We start from the raw sequence: 22,315 nt of genomic DNA, 5'->3' as shown, positions 1-22,315 counted from the left end.
TGAACTTCTTTTTAATTATATAAACCCCCACCCCCTCCCCTCCCCTCCCCTCGCCAGCCCTCTGGATAGGAGTGGATTTCTTGATGATAGCATTAAGTATCCAACACTTTGGGAGTCCAGAATTCAGGCCTTAAAAAAAAAAATCCGTGAAAAGTGGCTCGCTCACGTTACCAGAAACAGAGGAACCAAGAGACAGAACCAGAAATGCCAGTTCAGTCACTTCTTTTTTTTTTTTAAATTTTTTATTTATGCATTATAGAAATTACAACAAAACAAAATTTTATAATTGTATACGAGATAAGAAATATTGTTAATTCACCATATAATAAAATCATATCTTATCATATAACAAATATATCCGTTTTTTTCTTTAAGGTAATTCCAGGAGGTACAGATTAAACATGAGCGATATAACAAAGTAAAGGGGGGGATAGATTACACCACCCCACCCTCTATAGCAATCAGAGATATCAGCACACTCTGTTTTCTCTTAACCCAATTCTGCGTTTGGGGGATGGGATTCTAGGAAAGCCTGTAGAGAAGATATTGCATAAAACACATATTTATGTTCCATATACCATAATTCGCATCTACATGGGAATCTCAACATGAATCTAGCACCTTTAGTGGCTCGCTCACGTTACCAGAAACAGAGGAACCAAGAGACAGAACCAGAAATGCCAGTTCAGTCACTTCTAAATTCATTGTACGATGCACTGTTGTGTACAATCTACCGGATCTACAGGTCCAGGAAAGTCAACAAGCAAAACTGTGCAACCCTCCCCCACCTTTCCTCATGGCTTTTCAGGGGGAGGGGGGGGGGGCTAGCTTGCTTTGTGTAATGCAATGTGCAATGTGTTTCTTGGTTTCCCTAATTTTCTAAACAGACATTGCTACCGTTTGCTTGGTGAGTTCTACGTGCAGTGTGGTGAGATATTCATTAGGTTTGTGACTTACCCCAAAAACCCCATGTTCCCATCATGGTTGACGACATTTAGGTCTCCTTTGCTTCTGCAAGAACTGGGGCCTGCATATGACATCTCCCACCATACTCTTCATGGTGGGTCATCGGCTAGTACCCCACTGCTGCCCCTGCATAGGTGAACCCCCAAAACCCATTTTACATTTCCATTTAACTTTTCGTTGCTTGTTTGTTTTGCTTTCATGGGTGTTGTTGCTCTCTCTTTTGTTTCCTTTCATTTTCATCCTCATCGGTTTCATCTTTTTGTGTTTTCTTTTTATGTCATTTTTTCCTGACAGATAAAAGGGTTATAAGTGAACCAAAAAGCCATCGTAAGTTCTCATTCCATATATTTATTTTTCCACTCATTTACGTTTTTTTTTTTTTTGTTTGTTCAGCATTGTGGTTGTCTTTGGGTTGCACAGCGGTGCCCTCCTAGGGTTTTAGGATAGATTCGGGGAATTCCCTCTGCCTGAGCGCTGTCTCTTCTCACCTCAGAGACAGATCAAGATGAGTTAGAAGGAATGAATGTGTGTGGGGGGGAAGGGGTGGTGGTGATGAGCGGGTTACAAATACCAGGTAAGCAATTCTGACTTTATATGTTGTGCATTCAATACCAAGCCAGTTGCTGTGCACTTTTGGAGTAATGCCAGGGTGCATACTCTATGTGATAATTCCATGACAAGTAACCTTTAGTACTAGAATATTTGGGAGGGGAGCAGTCAAATGTTTAAAGCATTGGACTACAAATTCAGGGCATGATTTAAAGATTGGTGTCTGGTCTGCCACTTACTTTGAGACCTTGACATGGTGCACCCCCTTGTCAAGGGGGGTGCACCAATAAATCAACAGCAATAATCACTGGTGCCCGAAACAGCAAATGTGCAAAGCAAGTTCCAATTTGGCAGTTCCAAATTCCATGATGCAGCATAATTTCCAACAAATTTTCTGTGTCTGGCACGTTACCAAATATGTCTCACAGGGAGGACTCTTCACACAGACACTTTACTTCTCTCTCTGCTCCTTGTTTAGGTAACCTTTTGGCCTTTACCATATCTTACTGCCATCATTTCACTCACTTCACCTTCACTTTCTTCACAGACATATGGTAACTGGGTTTAGAGCAGGGAAGAGATAATAATCTGGAGCCGAGAGCTTTGAGAAAATAAAGGAAGAAATTGAGAGAAGGGAGAAAAGGAGGAAAAGGGAATGAGAAGCATGAAAGGGAAGAGGGAATGATTAAGAGGAGAGATGGGGAGGCAGGAAGCTTGGGACAATATCAAAGGGGAGAGGGAGAAGGGAGACAGGAAAGGAGAGACCAGAGACGGAGGGCTAATAAAAAAGGGAAATACATTAAAGCCAAGGAAAAGGGCAAGAGGAAACTGGATATAAATGAGAATATGTGAGGGGGGGGGGAGGGGAGAAAGCTGGAGACCAAGAACAAGGCAGCAAAAAGCGAACAGGAGGAAATTTTAGGATGGAGACATCACAATTTCATGCACAGAAAGGATTTGCCCTTTTGGGAGAGGATTTGCGCACATGTTTAGCAGCTGTTAACATAATGGTCTTAGAAGTTCTTGATTTCAGGAAACGCTGCTAGTTATGAACGCAAGATTAGACAGTGAGGGATGCAAGGATATGCAGTAGAAAAGGTAACACTCCTGCATTATTCTTAGCTCAAATAGATCTGGACGGGGAACACTGTAAAGTATTTCAGTTTTGGTCTGGAAAGGTGGATTGGAGAGTCCCAGAAGCTGTGGAGTTGGGATTTTCTCAGAATAAGACGGGTAGCTTAGAGTCTGCAGTGAATGGCTTGGGATTTATTAGATTTAAATTGAAATGTTGGATTAGGTGGGAAATTGCCATAAAAGAAACAGATGGGGGCGTAGAGGATAATATAAAATACAGACCAAGGCCCCGTAGCGACCATAGTCCTCTTTGCAGTAATTGAAGATGCAAACGTGTGATGCAGGGCCCAGTTCAGTGGCTCTGCACTACCGAGTGAGCACGCAGGCTCAGATTGTTAGCTTATGCTCTTCTTGGGAAGTATGAGGCTTGGCGAGGCTGTTAAGCTGCTGCCCTCACAGCCTCAGGGCAACGTGTCACCATGCCCAAGTACCGCTTCATATGTGGCATCTTATGGCCAGTGACGTGCAGGAACGGTGGAGGCAGCTCCTCTCAGCTATCAGAGGTAACCCTACTACATGAGGAAATATGAGAAAGCCCCAAAATAATTCCAGTACTTTTACTAGCATTGGAAAGCCATTTGAACTTATGGGTCATAAAGTGTCAGACACCTAGAATTACCAGGGTAGTTCGTGTTTATGTCTATGCTCCATGCCTTGGTGCCCAAACAAAGGGAGTGCCCACGGAGCTGTGACATGAGCCTGGGCCATGTATCTGTGGGATCTCTTGATAACACTGAGGGGTGTCTTGCCCAGAGTTGCCGATTGGCTCCAGATTTTCAGGACAGGTTGATCCAGTCCAGGTTTTACCCCATGTTTCCCCATTGCATGCTGGGAGTTATTCTGATTTCCTTGTTGCATTCAGTAAGGAAAGGAAGACTATAACTTCCTGCATGCAGGAGAGTAAAACCAGGACCGGATCAACCTGTCCTGAAAATCTGTAGCTAGTTGGCAACGCTGGTCTTGCCTGATGCCCTGTGGCACACGGTTCTGCTGCTGGCCTTCCAGGTCTTTTTACATAATTAATTTCTTCTTATATTCCGCAATTTCCAGTATCATTGTTCAACATGGATAGCAATAAATATCTACAGTACCTGAGTGTATTCCGCTTTGAAGTGACTGAAAGGCAGAATATGAAACAAATAAATAAAATAAAATAAATATACTGTACATGTTGCAACTAAAAGAAACAAACTATTAAAATGCAATACATGTGGTTTCATTTCTTGCTGCCAGCTCATGACACAGTCCTTGCTTTGTCTCTCTCTCTCTCGCTCAGTCTTGGAGTCCACCAAGGATGTGGCTTTCTATGCTGGCCTGGTGGTTGCAGTGTTTATTTTTATCATTCTTCTCATGGCCATTGGTGTGGTGTTGTACCGTCGCAACTGTCGGGAGTTTGACACGGACATCACTGACTCCTCAGCTGCCCTAACTGGGGGCTTTCACCCTGTCAATTTCAAGACCTCCAGACATGGTAAGGGTAAAGCCGATCAACATTCTCGCCCTGTCTCGCTCTCACCCCGTGGTTTTGCAGGTATTTTAGCTAAAGCCTTTGAACCCTCCAAGAGACGAAAAAGCAGTTGAGATTCCAGGCCACCAGCGATCTCTGGAAGTGTTTTTACAGGAGAGCTGCGTTGTCCTTTAAAAGCAACCAGGGAAGTTCTTCAGGTGCTGTGGTTGGGCCAGGCTCAAAGCTAGCACAATGAAGTTCTGACCTGAGTTCTGTTAATACAACTATTTGGCATCCAGTACCAGGAGAGGAGATGTACTACAGATTAGGACACAGGTTTGTTAGCAGAGGTCTCATGACTGGTATAGCGAGGATTGCTACAGATCTGGATCAAGGTGCACTGACAGACTATGTGTGTGTATGTGTAGGGGGTCTCGGTGCTGAAGTAGCAGTGGGTGCTGCAGATCAGCATTAGGGTGACTTAGCAGACTTCTGGGGTATCATGACTGGTATATAGCAGGGGACTACAGGTCAGGACTGAGATGCCTTGTCAGAGCTACGTGTGGAGCCTCAGAATTAGAATCACAGAGGGCGCTGCAGATCAGGACTAAGGTGTATCGGAAGAGCTATCTATGAAGGTTCCAAGTCACTGCCCTTTTTATAATTCTAGTACTAATTTCTAGCTGTAGACCTATCTAAGGAACAGAAACTAGCTGGACCCTGCTACTCTGAAGCTCTTAAAGCACAGCAGCGGTGCCTAAATTGTATTTTCACAATTGTGCATGTTACTTTCCATAGAAACTTTGCTCATACACACAAAGAAGGTGCAAAAAGTCGCCAGATATTTTGCAGTCATCATAATTTTCCTTTTGAAAATTTGGTACAAGGTCCACAGGCAATTTCTTGACATAGTAACAAAGCGATTGGCAGCAGATAAAGATGAAAAAGGTCCATCCAGTCTGCCCAGCAATTTTTTTTGTAAATTTTAATTTTTTATTATGACAGTAGCAGCTGCCACTCCGTGCAGGCTACCCCCAAGCCTTCTGCAGACAGATTGAAAATTGCCCTTGCTATGCTTATTGAGGACAATTTTCAAATAATTTACCTGGGTAAATTGTCCTAGCTGAAGGTTTTCCCCCTCCTCCTCCTTCTCCGTGTGCCAGCTTTCAGGCCGATATAGTAAAAATCGCAGGAGAGCCGGCAAGTGCCCGCTCTCCTGTGCGTGCAATTCAGTAAATTAATTTATTTAAATTCGGGCCCGTGGTAAAAAGAGGCACTAGGGAAACTAGCGCATCCCTAGCGCCTCTTTTTGGACAGGCGCAGTGACCGTCAGCGAGTTTTGACAGCCGACGCTCAACTTTGCCAGCTTTGGTTCTCAAACCCGCTGACAGCCATGGGTTCGGAAACCGGACGCCAGCAAAATTGAGCGTCCGGTTTTCAAGCCGCGGGCCCATTTAAAAAAAAAATTTTTTTTAATTTTTAACTATGTGTAACTTTTGGGACCTCCGACTTAATATCGCCATGATATTAAGTCGGAGGGTGTACAGAAAAGCAGTTTTTACTGCTTTTTTGTGCACTTTCCCGGTGCCGAGAGAAATTAACGCCTACCTTTGGCTAATTTCTGAAAGTAAAATGTGCGGCTTGGCTGCACATTTTACTTACTGAATTGCGCGGGAATGACTAATAGGGCCATCAACATGCATTTGCATGTTGCGGGCACTATTTCAGGGGGGGGTTGTATGTGAGTTTTTGATGCACTATTACCTCTTACTGAATAAGGGGTAAAGCTAGCGCGTCGAAAACACGCGTTCAAATGCGGGTTAACAGTGCGCTCCGCCGGAACACACTGTACTGTATCGGCCCATTTGACAGGGCTCACAGCCATACACAAACAGCATTCCTGTGGTTGTGTTTAAGTTGAAGGGGTGAAACAGCTTTGCATATATTTGATTGTCAAATGTGCGCATGCTATTATATCCCTAATCAGCAGCCCATACAAATAGCAGGTGCAAATATATGTGGTTGCTTTTAACACACATATCTTGTAGGTAATATCCAAAGAGAATCAAGGTAGTTTTCCTTTGAAATTTGTCTATTGTACGCAAGAGGTAAAAGTGCTTGCATAAAAATTAGGGATAGATGGGAAATTTTTTTTTCATTTCAGTTTGTTTTATTCTTTTTTTGGATCATTTTTTATTTCCTTTTTTTCATTTTGTAGGCTTTTTTTTTCTTTTTATACATTTTGGAAAATAGTGGGCACTATTTGCAAATAGTGCACAGTATTTTCTGAAATGAATGAAACCCCAAAGTTTTGGGGATTTTTGATGGCATTGTGCATTCATTTCAAGGTAAAACGAACTGAAACAAAAAATGCCCGATTTGGTTTGCATTACTTTTTGTTTTAAAATATATGCACATTTCTAATAAACAAACATTGCCTGCACTGCGAGCTGCTCAAAATTGCCCTCTGTATATCCCAGACAGATATTTCTGAATGAAATTTGTATATTAGATTTCTTGATCAGGAAGCAATCTGTTTTTGTGTAATGAGATACAAATTAGCCTTCATGTGAGATGCTGCCACTGAATAGAAGCTAAAGGGGTAGATTAGGTCCTAGATATCAACTAATGTGCTCCAGAGAGAACCCTGTTACTCCTTATAGTTTTTTATGTAACATTTTTTTCTTTCTTGTAGACAATTCTCAGCTGCTGCATCCATCAATGCAGCCAGACCTCACTGCTAACGCCAATGTCTATCGGGGGCACATGTATGCACTGCAGGACTCTGCTGACAAGATCCCCATGACCAACTCCCCACTTCTGGACCCCCTTCCAAACCTGAAGATCAAAGTCTTTAACTCATCCACAGGATCCTCTTCTCCTGGGCTGCATGATGCCACCAATCTGCTGGGGGCCATCCCTGCAGGCACCTACCTAGGGGACAATAACATTATGAACTTAAGGAACCAGGCCCTCAGCTCCCAGCACCTCCTCACCCTGCCTCGGGATCCTGGCAACAGCGTAACTGGGACAATTGGTTGTTTGGGAGGAAGGCTCACTATCCCTAACACAGGTAGGGGAGGCTCTCAATTGCTATTTACCCAAAAATGTAATATATATTGCGCTAACTGGGCGCCTTTTTGCCACCTGGTAAACCGTGAATAATATTGCTGTTGCCTTGTTTTTTTAACGGTGAAGTGAAATTAATGCCAGTGAACAGTGGAGGAGGGAGGGGAGGGCGAGGATTATAACTGCACAGGAGGAGGAGACCCTTCAGAACAGAGGCAGCACAGGGAGAAGGAACAGAGGAGGAACAGGAGCTTCTGCAAATCAGCCTAAAGGATCAGGGCTGCTCTGGAGAAAACGCTTGTAGAAATGAGCAGCTCCTCTCCGGTGCATTCAAGTCTCCCGCCCCCCCCTCCCCTCCCCCCCCAGCAATCAGGGTGTCGTCGTGAGGATGGATTTCGGTGACATGGGCCCCTGTCCTGTGGAAACTGGATGGAGACCGCCAGCGCACTTCCTGCAGACCACGCATCCGGGATGCATTTCAGCCAGTGATCTGAAGAGGACAGGATACGCAGCGCACTGCGAGTTCACTGAGTCGTTTAGTTTCCCCCCTCCCCGTGAACTGCGAATTTCTAATTGGAGTGATTTGTTCTCTCTCTAGGAGTGAGCCTGCTGGTCCCTCACGGAGCAATCCCTCAAGGGAAGTACTATGAGATGTACCTGATCCTTAACAAGCGAGAAAACACAGTGTGAGTGATATTGGATGTCTCCCTTCATTTATGCTCGCGCTTAGATAATAGAAAAAGACCAGTGCAGCGTACACGTCTGTTACATTAAATCAGCGCCAGGAGCTGAGTTCTTACAAATATTACCCGAGCTGTTTCATGGTTGTATTGCTTCCTCTATGCCCCCCTATCTCAAGGTCACCTTCCCCTTTTTTTTTTCTGCCCTTCTATATTCCCTCTCATGTTTTTACATAAAGTAAAACCTGTGTGCACCCTTTGTTATTACCCCAGTTTCCCAATGTGGGAATCCACCCATGGGTCCGCACAGAAGCGCACCCAGTTTACTAAGACTCACAAGGGTGGGAATATCTTTCATACGCCGTAAGCACTATGGGGCCGATGCAATACCACGCGCAGCGGCCAGCGCACGGCTTAGTAGACGACTGGACGCGTTATTTTGGACTCGCGTCCATAACCCCCGAGGCAGTAGGGGATTAGCGCGTACAAAACGCACGTCCAGATCCCCGCAACGCAAAAAAATGTCCCGTATGGCCAATGCGCCCAGGGCGCCATGGCAAATTTTATGCCACGCTCAAGAGTGCATTGAAAAAAAAAAGAAAAGAAAAATCCTGCTTTCTGTGATTCCTCCTAATAGTATCATCGTGATACCAAGTAGGAGGAGCCAAAGACAGCAGATTTAGGTTAAAAAAAAAAAAAGTAAATTTTGGACACCCAGTAGACACACAGAAGATGCCCATTCCATGCCGTGTATCTTGTGCGAGTCTCTGCCGGTAGCGGGAGAAAAACGGACACTCGTAGATTGAGCGTCCGATTTCCCAACCCGCATTGACAGCCACCTCTCCTGGGCGCCCGCTGCCGAGAAGGCGCTAGGGACGCACAATTTTCCCTAGCGCCTCCTTTTTAGTGCGCTGCCTAATTTAAATATTGGATCGTGCGCCCAGGAGAGTTGGCTCGGTGCGCATTAGGAAAATGGGCGCTCCACGCTGAGCGCCCGGTTTTCTGCACACAAATATTGCATCGGCCCCTAATCCTAGCCCAGAAATTGAATGGCATCAGAACGGAAAAGTTTGTTTTAACTGAACTTCTGTAAAACAAATAAATAAACAAACAAAACAAAACTTGTTAGTGCGGTTGCTTGAAAGGGACAGTAGGGTGATGTCTGCCTTAGAATTTGCAGTATAAAATACCTCATTACCCAGTACATTTTTTGTAACTCAGTTTTCGCTTTTGCGTTTGAGAGGCTGTCATGCTCCGTGTTCTGCACGTGGCGGCCATATTTATATGATTCTTGGTGGTGGGGGGCTGTGAGGGGGAGAAAGAGAACTCAGGCCTATTGTGCTGACCAGGGGGGTCTTCCCCTGCTCCTATTCTTCCCTCTCTTTGGAAAAGATCATAGCTGCTAGCCCAGCCCAATTCCAGTAAAGGGCTGTTGAAGAAAAGCAGACTTATCTTGCTGGTACAGTAACCCTCGTGAAGCTGTTGATCTTGCTCTTCCAGCTACTTACATTTTCAGAAGTAAAAAATAATAATTCCACTTAACCACATTTGGAAATATCTCTCATGTTTTATTTGATCAGCTGAATGAGAGTGGGTTTTTGGAAACAGGTTACAAATAGACCAGAACAGACTTGGAATGCTAATTATTTTGTCCTTGTACTGTTGTAATTGTGTATGTTTTTTTATTGTAAGCCGCCTAGCGTCGCGTACAAACTTGGCGATTCATAAAGTTTAATAAACTGTAAACGTTTGCCCACCTCTTAATTTGGGAGGGCTGAAGGAGTATATCCCAAGCAGAGGTAACCAATGCCTTGTTTATAACACACGGGAGATGTGGAAACAAGCACGCGAGAAGTGAAGCTGGGCACAAATCATGATAGCTCCCTGATGAGGGCCAAATGGAAAAGCAGTTAGGACAGGCCATGTGGTGGCAGATGAAATGTGTTTACATGCCAGCCTCCTTTTTGGTGTTGTTGTCCAGGTTGCCTTCAGATGGGACACAGACGGTGCTGAGTCCCATAGTTACGTGCGGGCCCACAGGTCTGCTTCTGTGCCGCCCAGTTATTCTAAGCATCCCCCACTGTGCAGACGTGGGCTCCTCAGACTGGATTTTTCAACTAAAGACGCAATCCCATCAAGGAAACTGGGAGGTAAGCTGGAACTTAGCTTCGCTTGAGTGGTGACTGTGTGTTGCATCCTGGAGTGCTTCCCTTCCCTTAGTGGCAAGAACTGTACACAGACGCAGAATTTGCTCAGCTCAGGGCCACTTTTCTCATCAGGACCCATTAAAGGGCCGATGCAAAAAAAAAAAAAAAAAAAGTGCGCTGAAAGCACCTCTCTTGGGGGCGCAATACAATATTTTAAATTAGGGTTTGAGCTGGGGGCGATCACGCACCCCTGGCGCCTCCTTGACGGCGCGCGCCTGAGAGAGGTCCACTCTCCGACGGCTGTCCGCTGATAAATTCAACATCCATTTCCGAACCTGGCTGCCAGCCCCCATGTCTGACGCGCCCCAAGCTCACTCCCCCAGTTGCCGATTGGTCCTGAAAGGGGATTGATTGGTCCTTTCACTGACCAATGGGCAATAAGTGAGGGAGTGAATAAATTAATGTTAAGGGCTCAACACTAATATTTATTTATTCACTGGTTCTGACCTGCCCTAAGCTCCCTCAGGGGGAGGGAGCTCAGGGTCAGACACGGCTCACTGAGATTTTTTTTTTTCTATCTCTCTTTTGTTCCTCCGACTTAATATCGCCACGGTATTAAGTCAGAAGAAGTACAGAAAAGCAGTATTTTCTGTACAATTTTTTCGGGTGCTCAGAAATTAACGCCTGCTCTGGGCAGGCGTTAATAGCTGAGCGCAAAAATGTGCATATTGGATGCACATTTTTTTTGCATTGGGAGTGAACAACTAATAGCCTCCTTCACATGCATTTGCATGTGATGAGAGATATTAATTTCCCAGTGTGTTGGACGCACATTGTGGAGGTGCTAATCTCCTTATTGCATAAGGGGATTTGGTTGCGCCTACACAACCTGCGTCCAACTGTGGGTTAAACGGTGCACTCGGCTGAGCGCACTGAATTGCATCAGCCCCTTAGAGAAGCATTTGATGTGATGGAACGCAGGGCTGGTGCAGTGTAACCTCTCTTGTGAATGGACGCAGGCCATAGTGAACGAGAGTCAGCGCCTGGGCAGGGAGGGGCACACGCTCTTGTAGAAAAAGATGCTAGCTTCTATGGTATAGGAATGTTTACTGGGGGAGGTCAGGACTCAGCCAAGTGGAGGAAAGACAAACAGATTATATGCTAAGAGCGTGGCACTAGGATCCCCAAATCTTCCAGCTCTGCCTCCAAATGGAAGTATGAGTTTGAACACGTAAGCTTATTTGTCCTTTCCACTCCCAAATCTGGTGGCACTGAATAATAAAAACAGTACTGTGCTTGTGTTTTGAAGTTCCCATTGGTTCTGCCATAGGTATATAATCGTTCTCATCATGTGTGAGAGTGTTGGCCATCAGGGCAAAGGGCAGGGAATGAACACTTGAAAGAGAAGCAGACAATCAGAATGGATTGGGTTGTGATCCTTGTTGGTTTTCTCCTCAGGAAGTTGTGACGTTGGATGAAGAGACTCTGAACACACCCTGTTACTGCCAGCTGGAGGCCCAGTCGTGCCACGTCTTGCTGGACCAGTTGGGTACCTATGCCTTCGTGGGAGAGTCCTATTCCAGATCAGCCATAAAGCGGCTCCAACTGGCCATTTTTGCTCCCACACTCTGCACCTCACTGGAATATAATCTCAAAATCTACTGCTTGGAAGACACGCCTGATGCACTAAAGGTAACACTGGGCGATATTTAGGGGTTATCTTTAAGAAGAAAGTTTTCAAAAGTGATATATCTGGGTAGAAAGGACTGTCTGAAAATTGACACACACACCCACCCCCTTATCCAGCAGTCTCACAGCAGAAGTCTGGGACTCATTAAACACTTACTAATGACCTGTGCATTATATGTGGTGGGAATAAGGGACATGTCAACCCTCCTGAAATTACATTGCATTGGATGCATTTTTATTTTGCGGGATAGAGTAGAAAAAAAAGATTAATACAATTATGAGACTGTCCTGCTGACTGCAGACAATTGGCCAAGCTGTAATTTGTACACTGAGGGTGCTTATTGAGGCAGGCTTTTTATTTATTATTTATTTATGAATATTTGATATTCTGCCTTTTCCCAAAAGTAGGGCTCAAGGCGGATTACAACACATTTTAAATTTCTTAATATGATCCATGAATTTGTGTCATCTAATGTTATATACATGAGATATTCATGAAGACTATTTCTTGAAGTTTACAACTAAGAAAGGGGAAGAGGTTAGACGTATTGACTTGTCTTGATTTTATTTTGTCTTGCAGGTTTTTGTTTGTTGGAATGTTCAGATTTTTATTGTGTAGGCTCATATTGCCATGCACCCAGAATGGCAAGTGGCTGAATGAGGTGGAACATGCATTGTTAAATAATAAATAAAACGCATTGTCATGGGATTCCATAGGAGGCCTACTTTTAGAGGGATTAAAGGGAAGTGTTCCTGGGGGCGTGTTCTGAGCAGAGTTAGGAGACGGTGCCCTTACGCATGCTGTTTCCCAGCCAAATTTAGCCTGCGTAAAAAGCAGGCACAAAAGGTGGCGGACCGTGGATGGGATTCACAGAAAAGTACATGTGGGCTTTCCCTTTGGGCATTCGTAGAATGACCACGAGCTGTTTTGAAAATTGTCCCCTCCTCCCAAGAGTACTTCGTCTCTGATTTATACATAGGCTCTTCCTTGAACAGAACGGCTACAAAGCAAGGGAGCTTGGTGGAAATGCAGTGTATGAGACCCGAGCTTGATTCCCAAGCCCCACGTCGCCCCACTCAAGCCAGTCAGAGGCAGCATTCATGGACCTGGAGGAGGGAGTCTCTGCCGTTACACCACAGTGACACCTAGTGGCCAGGCTCGGCGTGCCATGAACTGGGGTTTCCAGAAGACGTCACAATCTGTAGTCCATGGCCATGGCAATGGCTGGGCTAGATAGGAAAGGAGTTCAAAACATGGAAGAAAACCCCGAGATAGCTGCACATGAAGGCTTGTGGCACTGTAGATGAGTAGTATCCAGTTTTGACTGAGCTGTTAGCTCAAAGGAAAGGGTGGAAACCTTCTGAGTCAAAAGAAAAAAAGCTGGTCGAAGGTTTTTCCTTCCGTTCCTCTTAGATGCAGGATCTACTGCAGTCCTCTGCCTCCGTCCTAGGGACAGAGGGCTACAGTCTCGCAGCCACCCCTCCCTCCTTCCTCCCTGAATGTCAGCACTAGACATAAACTGGTCTTGCCTTCAGAAGAGTTGTAAAAATGGGGCGAGGTAAGCATAGGAAATATATTTGCTAAAAATAATCCCAAGGATGCCAGGAGTTAGATTTCCCATCCAAGGAACAAGCATGAGAGCAATTAAAGATATAAAACAACTTCTTATGTCTGTTAAATTATTCAGCTGGATCTGATTAAAGTGGTGGAGACCTCATGGTCCTCATAACATTTAATTAATTAATGCTCAGAGGGAGCTTTCTTGGCATGCTTAAAAAGAGAGAGTTGGATTTTTCTACTTGTTTGAAGTAAATGTTTTTCTTTTCAGTCAGCAAAGTGTTCTAATGACACAATTATATTATTAAACAGTGCTAGGGTGAAAATACCTGAAGGATTCCTTGAAACGGAGGCACGAAGAGTAATTGCTTATATTAAAGTCAAGTATATATTTTTTTATTTAAAACTTGTAATAGTGGTGGAAGGTGCTGGGATCGATGGCAGCTGACACACCATTAATGCCTAGAAGAGGTACAGCAGGGGCAGCGGCAATACAATGTTTTCCCACCGTGTGCTGCTCTGCCAAAATGCCCCAGTCCTGTTTTAGAGAAGCCAGCAGCACCAAGGATGAGGGTCTAATGCTGTTAATGAGCCTGATGGTGGTGATAGGAGGGGTATAGGTAATCTGCTCACCGGGAAGTGACCAGAGATTGACTCCCACCAAGAGCACACGAGTGACCCAGCCTGATCTGAGCTAGTGACGTCGAAGGGAAAGGCACTGTCTTATCAGACCAGGTCACTGACTTGTGCAGCCATTTGAGTTCAAGTGTATCAGTTTATTCAGACAGCCTTAGCTTGGAATAATTTCAGGCGTCCTCTTTACCAACAGGGTTTCCCAAACCTATTCTGAGGACTCCACAGCCAGTTGGGTTTCCAGGATATTCACAATGAATATGCTTGAGAAAAATCTGCATATACTGAAGACCTAGTGCATGCAAATTTGGCTCCTGCATATTCATTGTGGATATCCTGAAAACCCAACTGGCAATGGACTCAGCAGGACAGGTTTGGGAAATCCTAAAGGATAGTACAGAAAGCTTAGGTAACTGAGGTGATATGAAATTGTTCCTGCAAAAAAAATGGTGCAAGAAGACATTACCTGGGTGAGATCTCGTATGGGATTCTCTGAGAGATAAGTAGGATAAAGGGATGAGATCGCCCCCACTGCCCCTACTACCATGGTGTCTGCCCCCTAGGTGAGATCTGTCACCTCATGGTTCATCCCTTTCTATTTCTGCAGGAAGCGGTGGAGCTGGAGAAGACTCTGGGAGGGTATCTGCTAGAGGAGCCCAAGCCGCTGCTGTTTAAGGATAGCTACCACAATCTGCGGCTCTCCATCCATGACATTCCCCATTCGCTCTGGAGGAGCAAGCTGCTGGCCAAATACCAGGTGGGTATCCTCGGGACCTTCTGCGCAGTGAGGTCCTGAAGGAAATTCCAGAAACCTTCACCAGGAACAATGGGGGACGTGGTCTAGTGTGCTGTCAAACCTCTCAAAGGAACTAATATTGACTTCAAGGTCTGTTCCAGTTACGCAAAGTATAGAGTTCCTGACTTAACTCTCATATCCAGTAAGGTTTTAAGCTGTAAAATGAATTGCCTTAAACCGCGGTGGACTGGAGTCTGGCTCTGTGCAAAAGGTTACTGAGGACTATAGTGGAAGAGCTGGAGTGATGGGGGATTTGGACTGCAGGCGGTCTGGGGGCCAGTGTCCAGACTATGCACGCTCTTGTAGCTTTGCCCCTGAAAACCTTCTAGGAAAGATTTATCCTCAAGTCTGAGGCAGCCTCTCCTACTTTTGGCTTTTTTTTTGTGCCTTCCCTGAGCACTAACCCCATTTCATGTCAGAGTTTCTAAGTCCAGGTTGTTTGCCTTTGCAGGAAATTCCCTTTTACCATATTTGGAGTGGCAGCCAGAGGGCGCTGCACTGCACATTCACCCTGGAGAGACACAGCCTAGCATCAGCAGAGCTGACCTGCAAAATCTGTGTGCGACAGGTGGAAGGAGAGGGGCAGATCTTCCAGCTGCATACTACGCTCGAAGAGGTAAGGCAGGGGATATTAGAATTGCTGTCCACCGCATGAGTGTAGGAATACTCGTAACACTCCCATTGTGTAGCAGCAGTTTAAGTCGGTTCAGCATTTACTGTAAGTTTAATTAGCTATACCTGACAGGTAAACTTCCCATAGCCTCATAGCTGTCGGTATAAAACTCAGATAAGCTCCAAAATAAACAACATCTGGAATGACGATTTAGCAGGAGCCTTAAAATGCTCCCTTCAGGGGTAACACCTGCTGGCAAAAGAGATCCCTGCATGGTTGTTTGGAGAGAGAGATGCACTTCTAGCCCCTAGCCAGCAGGGAGTGCTGATTTACTCACAGAGACCATTGGGAAAACAGCTTGGGTGGGGGGAAGAGGGCAGCATAGGAGGGGACATTGGCTTTAGGAAGTGGGAGCTGAATGTGCTTGCTCTTAAGTGTTTGCAAAAACATAACAGCTTACTGCCTAGCCCTGGGCAAAGAACTGGTTAATTGCTGATGCCTGAAGACGTGGAGCTCATACAGGGATACCCCCCATCCCTCCACTGCCACCGACAGAGAAACATCGCCACAGGGTGATGCGGGAGTGTATCAGTGATCGCTGTGCATTCCTTCATGGCTGTGAAGCACTGGAACTGCAGGTCTCTCCATGTTTTCAGCACACCCCTTCCTTCTGGATATACATTTACAGGCAGGACATTTGCCGCAGCCCAGAGCTGAGCTGGAAGATAATCTGATTGCTGTTCGCACTCTGAAAGGCGCAACGTTACTGCATCTGTCAAGCTCTTTGCACCTGCCCTTTTATGACTTTTCAAGGTTTTTCCCTGCCTTGCCTGCCTTTCTGCAAATTGCTCACATGCAAATATTTTGATTAATCATAAGAACATCATATCTACCACATTAATTATGGTACTTAGCAGATAGACAGAAACTATTACAGCATCTTTGGAAAGGTGAGAAAGGAGGTAAATTATTTATTCATGTTTAAAATACTCTGCTCATTACAGCCGCCAGCTGGGAAAGTTAAGCTGTGTGAATGTATTAAACTCACTGGAGAATGTGCCTCATGAGCAGGACTAACGCCAGGGAGAGAACTTGATACTGTTTGTCCAAAGGGATGAAGGGGGGAATGAGAGGAAGCTGCTTAATCCAAACTCTGGACATGGCAGTTGCAAACACACACATTCACACACTCACACTCTCACTGCCCTCCACATCAGGATTATTAGGATTCCCAGTTCACGAGTGTTACCAATAAATACAGCACTGTAGTTTCAACTTCATCTATGTTTCTTTTTTTTAGCCAGAAAAGAAAATACTAGGAAATAAAAAGTTATGTGCGAATGCACCAGGAAAAAGCGATTAAGAAAGAGAGTGCAGGACTGCAGGTTACACCCCAAACCAAAAATCTAACAAAATGAAACATCAAAAAAATGGGAAAGAAAAAGAAAAACCTCTTTTCCCTTATTGTAAGAAGGCAGATGCTTTGGATCTTGGTGCAGATAATTCCAACAAAGAGCCAAAAAATAATAGTGAAAAGATTTGAGTCAGGTTAAAGTAAAAAGTAATATTTGAAACAATTATTAAAGGTTTTTTATGTAGTATTTTGTTTTATTATTGTAAATTTGAATTAGTTATTTTATGTTGTTATACATTTGTATTGGGGAGTCCGGTAAGGGAAATGCAAATTGGTTATACTTTATTTCTTATTGGCTTTCATGTTTAAGGGTTATTGTATAGTGTGTTGTACTTTGCCCAGGGCGCCTAAGTGATTGGGCGAGAAATTAAATAGTTATAAATAAAGAAATGTGAATTGGTCATTTCCTAGCGTGTAGCCAGATGGATTGAGGACCAATGAGTATTGTGCTCTTCTGCTAGCAGATGGGAGACGAAGTCAGATTTCAAAGCTGACGTCACTCTATATATACCCCTGCAGTAACCCCAGTATCTCTCCATCTCCTAGCAGATGTGGACACTATCCCACTCACTAGAATAGTGTTAAGAATTACAGCAAAGAAGAAACAAAATTTACCTTAAGGAAGATCGAGTCCCCTTCTCCTGCGGTGATACCTAAGGGTCCCTCCCCCAGTCGAGAATTCCTGAGGTTGATCTCTGATATCCCTCAGAGGTTTGTCTTGGTCCGGTAGCTGGTTCCCGGTGTGGACTTAGCCCCACAGTGTGGCTGAAAGGCAGCGGGTGCAGAAACGAGCGCGGCGGTGAAGGTAATTCCCTCCCCCCCCCCCGCAGCTGGAGACCGTCTGGCACACGGTCGGTAAGCGCCGAGACCAGGTAAGAAAAAATCTTTAAATTCAGGTCTCTGGTCTCCACAGTTCGGATTGCCGTACCGAATCTGTCCTGGCGAGCTTAGAAGGGAGCATCGATCAGGTTGAGCAGTCTTGGTAAGGCTAGGCCCCAATCCGGTGCAAGGGTCCACACCCATGGAGACCCTCGGGGGGCGCCATCTTACGTGCGGGGATCGTCGATGCCATCTTCCCTTCTTGCTGGTGGTATGCGTGGGGCAGGCCGGTTGGTCGATGAGCCTAACTTGCGCGCGTCCAATACAGACACGCACATAGCTGCGCGCCAGCAGCGGGCATACCAGTGCGCACAACTGAGATGCACGCACAACTGAGCGCACCCCGTGTGCACAACTGAGCACACCCCCGGCGCATACAACTGAGTGCACCCTGTGCACATAACTACACGCACAGCCGCGTTTACAACTGCACGCGCGCAATGGCACCGGTGCCCAAGAAGGCCAGAAGGCACTCTCTTTGCACAGCCTGCCACATAAGAGCAGTACAGCCTGAATTGGAATCCTGCCTGTGTCAACATTGTGAAGAAGCCCAGGGGGAAGCAAAGCCTGGTCCCTTACTGTCGGGAGATGGTTCCGGAACTACTAACAATAGCTCCCCGGACCTATGTATCTCCGATATGGCTTCCCCACAGGAGGGCACCTCTGGGGCCACTACTCCTTTTACTCCGACTCCCCCTGGGATTAACATGGACCCAGGGACCTTCTCCTGGTTGGAATTTTTCCAAGGGCTGCAAGCCTTCGTTCAGGCGCAATCAGCCCCAGCTGCGCCCCAGGCTCAACCCCTGCTGGAAGCACAAGATCCTCCTGGCCCTGCTCGAATGCCTCAAGACATGCCTCGCGTAACTAAGAACTTCCCTAACAGGGACCCAGACACCTCAGATGATGAGAGTGACTTCCTGGAAGAAGGAGAAATCCCTCCGGGAATGGAACCATACCGAACCATGCTTCGCTTCTTCCACAAAGACGAATTACTAGCCCTTGTTTCCCAGACTTTGAAGACGCTGGGTATTCCTGGTACGGACCCTATGGCGGAACCAAAGAAAAACCCCATCTTGGTGTCCCTTCGTAAGGTCTCATGCTACTTTCCAATGATGGAAGCCATCCAGGAACTGATTGACCTGGAATGGGATGCCCCGGAGGCCAGCTTCAAAGAGGGTCTGGCCTTGGAAGCCCTATACCCTCTAGAACCAGCAACCAAGGAACGCCTGCATGTCCCGAAAGTGGACGCTATGGTCTGTGCTGTCTCAAAGTGAACAACGATTCCCGTTGAGGGAGGGGCTGCAATGAAGGACACTCAGGACAGGCGACTGGAATCCATCCTTGAGCAGGCCTTCGACGCAACAGCAATGACACTGCAGATTGCTTGCTGCTGCGCACTGGTGGCTTCTTGAGAGAGGCAAATAACTCCGGAACGTATACCAATGAGACAATAGAACCTGCAGCAGCCTTCCTCACAGACGCAAGCTCAGACCTGGTGCGCACATCACCCAGGGGCGTTGCTTCGGTAGTGGCAGCCAGAAGACAACTATGGCTACGGAATTGGTCTGTGGACATGGCATCTAAAGCGAATCTCAAAACAATGCCTTTTAAAGGGTCTCTCTTGTTCGGAAGCGAATTGGAGAAGTTAGTCAGCAAATGGGGCGAATCCCCAGTGCCTTGGCTACTGGAAGATAAGAGTAAAAGATTATCAGCGTCCCTCCCCCAGAAGAACCAAGGGCAGAGGATCACGGCACTTTAGCCACTACAGGACCTCGCAGTTCCAGGCACCTCATCCCTCCAGAAGGTCCCAGCCCTTTCGGAATAGACAGACCAAGAGGGGAGCAGGCCCGGGGGCAGGCTCCAGCCGTGCTCCACAATAAGAATGGGCCGACCCATCCACGGGAAGAGGCCCTCTTCTACCAAAGATGGGTCGAGATAATGTCAGACAAATGGGTTCTAAACATCATTCGAGAAGGTTACTCTCTGGAGTTCTGCAGCATCTCTCAAGACAAATTTATGATGTCACCCTGCCACTCCCATTCCAAGAGGCTGGCAGTAGAAACCACTCTAACAAGTGGTTCCCACGCCCCAACAAAATACGGGCCACTATTCCATCTATTTTATCGTTCCCAAGAAGGAAGAGTTTCTAACCTCCCTGGACCTTTCCGAAGCCTATCTTCACATCCTAGTCCATCAGGATCACCAATGCTTCCTGGACTTTGCGATACTGGGTCACCATTACCAGTTCTGAGCACTACCCTTCAGCCTAGCAACCGCCCCCAGAACCTTCACCAAAATCATGGTGGTCGTGGCGGCAACACTGAGGAAAGAAGGGATCTTGGTACACCCTTACCTGGATGATTGGCTAATCAGAGCAAAGTCTTCGGAAGAGAGCCAGCAGGTGACCAGAAGAGTCAAGAGCCTACTGCAGAAACTCGGGTCGTGAACACGGGCAAGAGAGTCTGCAGCCCTCTAAATCACTAGAGTACCTGGGGGCCTGTTTCGACACCAAACAGAACAAAGTCTTCCTCCCTCCCCCGAGGAGAAGGAAACTGATGGAACAATTATGACGCATCAACAACAACTTCTGATTCACTCTCAATAGCATGAGTGCCACTAACTAAAGATAATGCAACTAGTCGAGCCTGGGCCATGTTTTTGACCACTTTTCCAACCCAGCAACAATCCTCTCTGGTAGGGGGAAGAATCCAACAATACCTAGAAGAGGGGCGCAAGATCACCAAAGATTGCTGGGTTCTCAAAACTGTGGAGTATGCATACTGCTTTTATTTCTCCTGGATTCCCACACTTCCTCATCACTCACCGTTCAATCTGGATCCATCTCACTTGACACAACTCTGTTTGGAACAGAGTTGGAATCGGGGTCACTCCTCAAACAGCGGGAGATAGAGCCTGTTCCTCCCCATAACCATGGCCAGGGGTTCTACTACTGCTACTTCCTTATCCCCAATAAATCTGGAGGACTGAAACCTATCCTGGATTTAAGAAGCCTGAAAAGCATATACTCTGGGAGAAATTCAAAATGAATTCCCTCCACACAGTTCTCTCCTTCTTCTAGAAGGGGGAGTAGATGTGCACTTTGGATCTAAAGGATGCTTATGCTCATGTTCCCATCCATTCCTCTCACTCGCATTAACTGCGATTTACAGTGGAGTTTTCCCACTATAGGTACAGAGTGCTCCCCACTGGTTTCTCAGCAGTCCGAGGGCCTTCACCAAGTGTCTGGCTGTAGTAGCTAAGAGTATTTGCAGCTTCAGCACATTCGAGTCTTCCCTTACCTGGACAATTAGCTTGTGATGGCAATCTCCGAGGAAAGTGTGCTAACCCCCTGCAAAGGTCAGTACAAACACTACAATCACTAGGATTCTAGTGAATTTTGATACATTAACTCTAATTCCCTCCCAGAAAATCAAATTCATTAGAATGTAGATATATTCTCTACGAGAGAGAGAGCTTTCCTCATAAAAACATAAGATATGCCATACTGAATCAGATCAAGGGTCCATCAAGCCCAGCATCCTGTGTCCAACAGTGGCCAATCTAAGTCACAAGTACCTGGCAAATACCCAAATATTAAATAGATCCCAAGCTACTATTCCTTTTTCATTAATAGCAGTTTATGGACTTCTCTTCTAGGAACTTATCCAAACCTTTTTTAAACCCAGTTACACTAACCACAACCTCTGGCAATGAATTCCAGAGCTTAACTATGCATTGAGTAAAAAATAATTTTCTCTGATTTGTTTTAAATGAGCTACTTGTTAACTTCATGGAATGCCCCCTAGTTCTTCTATTATCTGAGAGAGTAAATAACTGATTTACATTAACCTGTTCAAGTCCTTTTATGATGGTGCAAAAAGTCTTAAAGACCTGGCCTCTCTGATTCTCACAACGCCAGCATGGCCCAGACAAGTTTGGTTTGCATATCTATTACAGCTGTCCAGCAGTGCTCTGATCCCTCTTGGACCAGATCCACCCTTGTTAACTCAAGAAGAGGGATATCTGTTTCATCTGAACCTTCCCTCTTTCAACTTGATGGCTTGGAGTTTGAGAGCTCAATCATCGCTGCATTATCCTTATCCAAATGGGTTGAAGACATAATACTGTCTGCCAGAAAACCATCAACTAGAAGAGCCTATGGTTTTAAATGGAAAAGTTTCTCCATATTATGCCAGTGCAAAACCTGAGCTATTTGCTTTCTTTATCTGCTACTGGTATTAAGAGTATATCTCCATGCTGTAGCAGCTTACTCCATAGCAGCCTATCTCCCCTCATCCCTTAGTTTCTAAGTTCACGAAAGGCTTATGGCATACTAAACCTCTAGTTGTGAGACTACTTGTTCCATGGGACCTAAATGTGGTTCTGACACAACTGATTAAGCTACCACTTGAACCACGGAAGTGAGCTTCTCTCAAATGTCTAACATGGAAAGTAATATTCCTGGTAGCAGTAACATCAGCTGGAGGAGTCAGCGAGCCTTAGGCTTTAGTTTATTATCCACCTTATACACACTTCTTCCACAATTGAGTAGTACTTCACACCCACCTAAAGTTTCTACCAAAGGTATTATCAGCTTTTCATATTAATCAAGCCATCATGTTACCTATCTTCCCAAGGCCACATGCACATGAGGGAGAGAAGGCCCTTCATAGACTGTAAAAGGGCCTTGGCTTATTACAAAAGAAGAACTCAGCCCCATCGTCAGGCTATATAACTATTC

General features: G+C 45.6%; 1 protein-coding gene across 3 annotated transcripts in view; it reads left to right on the top strand.

Moving 5' to 3' along the window:
• Positions 1-22,315, top strand: part of UNC5B (unc-5 netrin receptor B) — a 258,217-nt gene that overhangs the window by 220,791 nt on the left and 15,111 nt on the right. For 2 of the 3 annotated variants that reach the window (XM_029608947.1, XM_029608946.1), the window contains exons 8-15: positions 1,261-1,293; positions 3,926-4,120; positions 6,792-7,169; positions 7,764-7,851; positions 9,827-9,995; positions 11,451-11,684; positions 14,480-14,629; positions 15,120-15,284. In XM_029608947.1, coding sequence (XP_029464807.1) covers positions 1,261-1,293; positions 3,926-4,120; positions 6,792-7,169; positions 7,764-7,851; positions 9,827-9,995; positions 11,451-11,684; positions 14,480-14,629; positions 15,120-15,284 — 1,412 coding nt within the window. The remainder of the gene's footprint in view (positions 1-1,260; positions 1,294-3,925; positions 4,121-6,791; positions 7,170-7,763; positions 7,852-9,826; positions 9,996-11,450; positions 11,685-14,479; positions 14,630-15,119; positions 15,285-22,315) is intronic. The other variant, XM_029608948.1, reaches the window with a different exon arrangement.

The sequence above is a fragment of the Rhinatrema bivittatum genome, chromosome 7, assembly GCF_901001135.1.
Source record: "Rhinatrema bivittatum chromosome 7, aRhiBiv1.1, whole genome shotgun sequence".
NCBI classification, from domain to species: domain Eukaryota; kingdom Metazoa; phylum Chordata; class Amphibia; order Gymnophiona; family Rhinatrematidae; genus Rhinatrema; species Rhinatrema bivittatum.
Note: the sequence above shows the minus strand (reverse complement) of the source record. Positions and strands in the feature narration are given on the sequence as shown.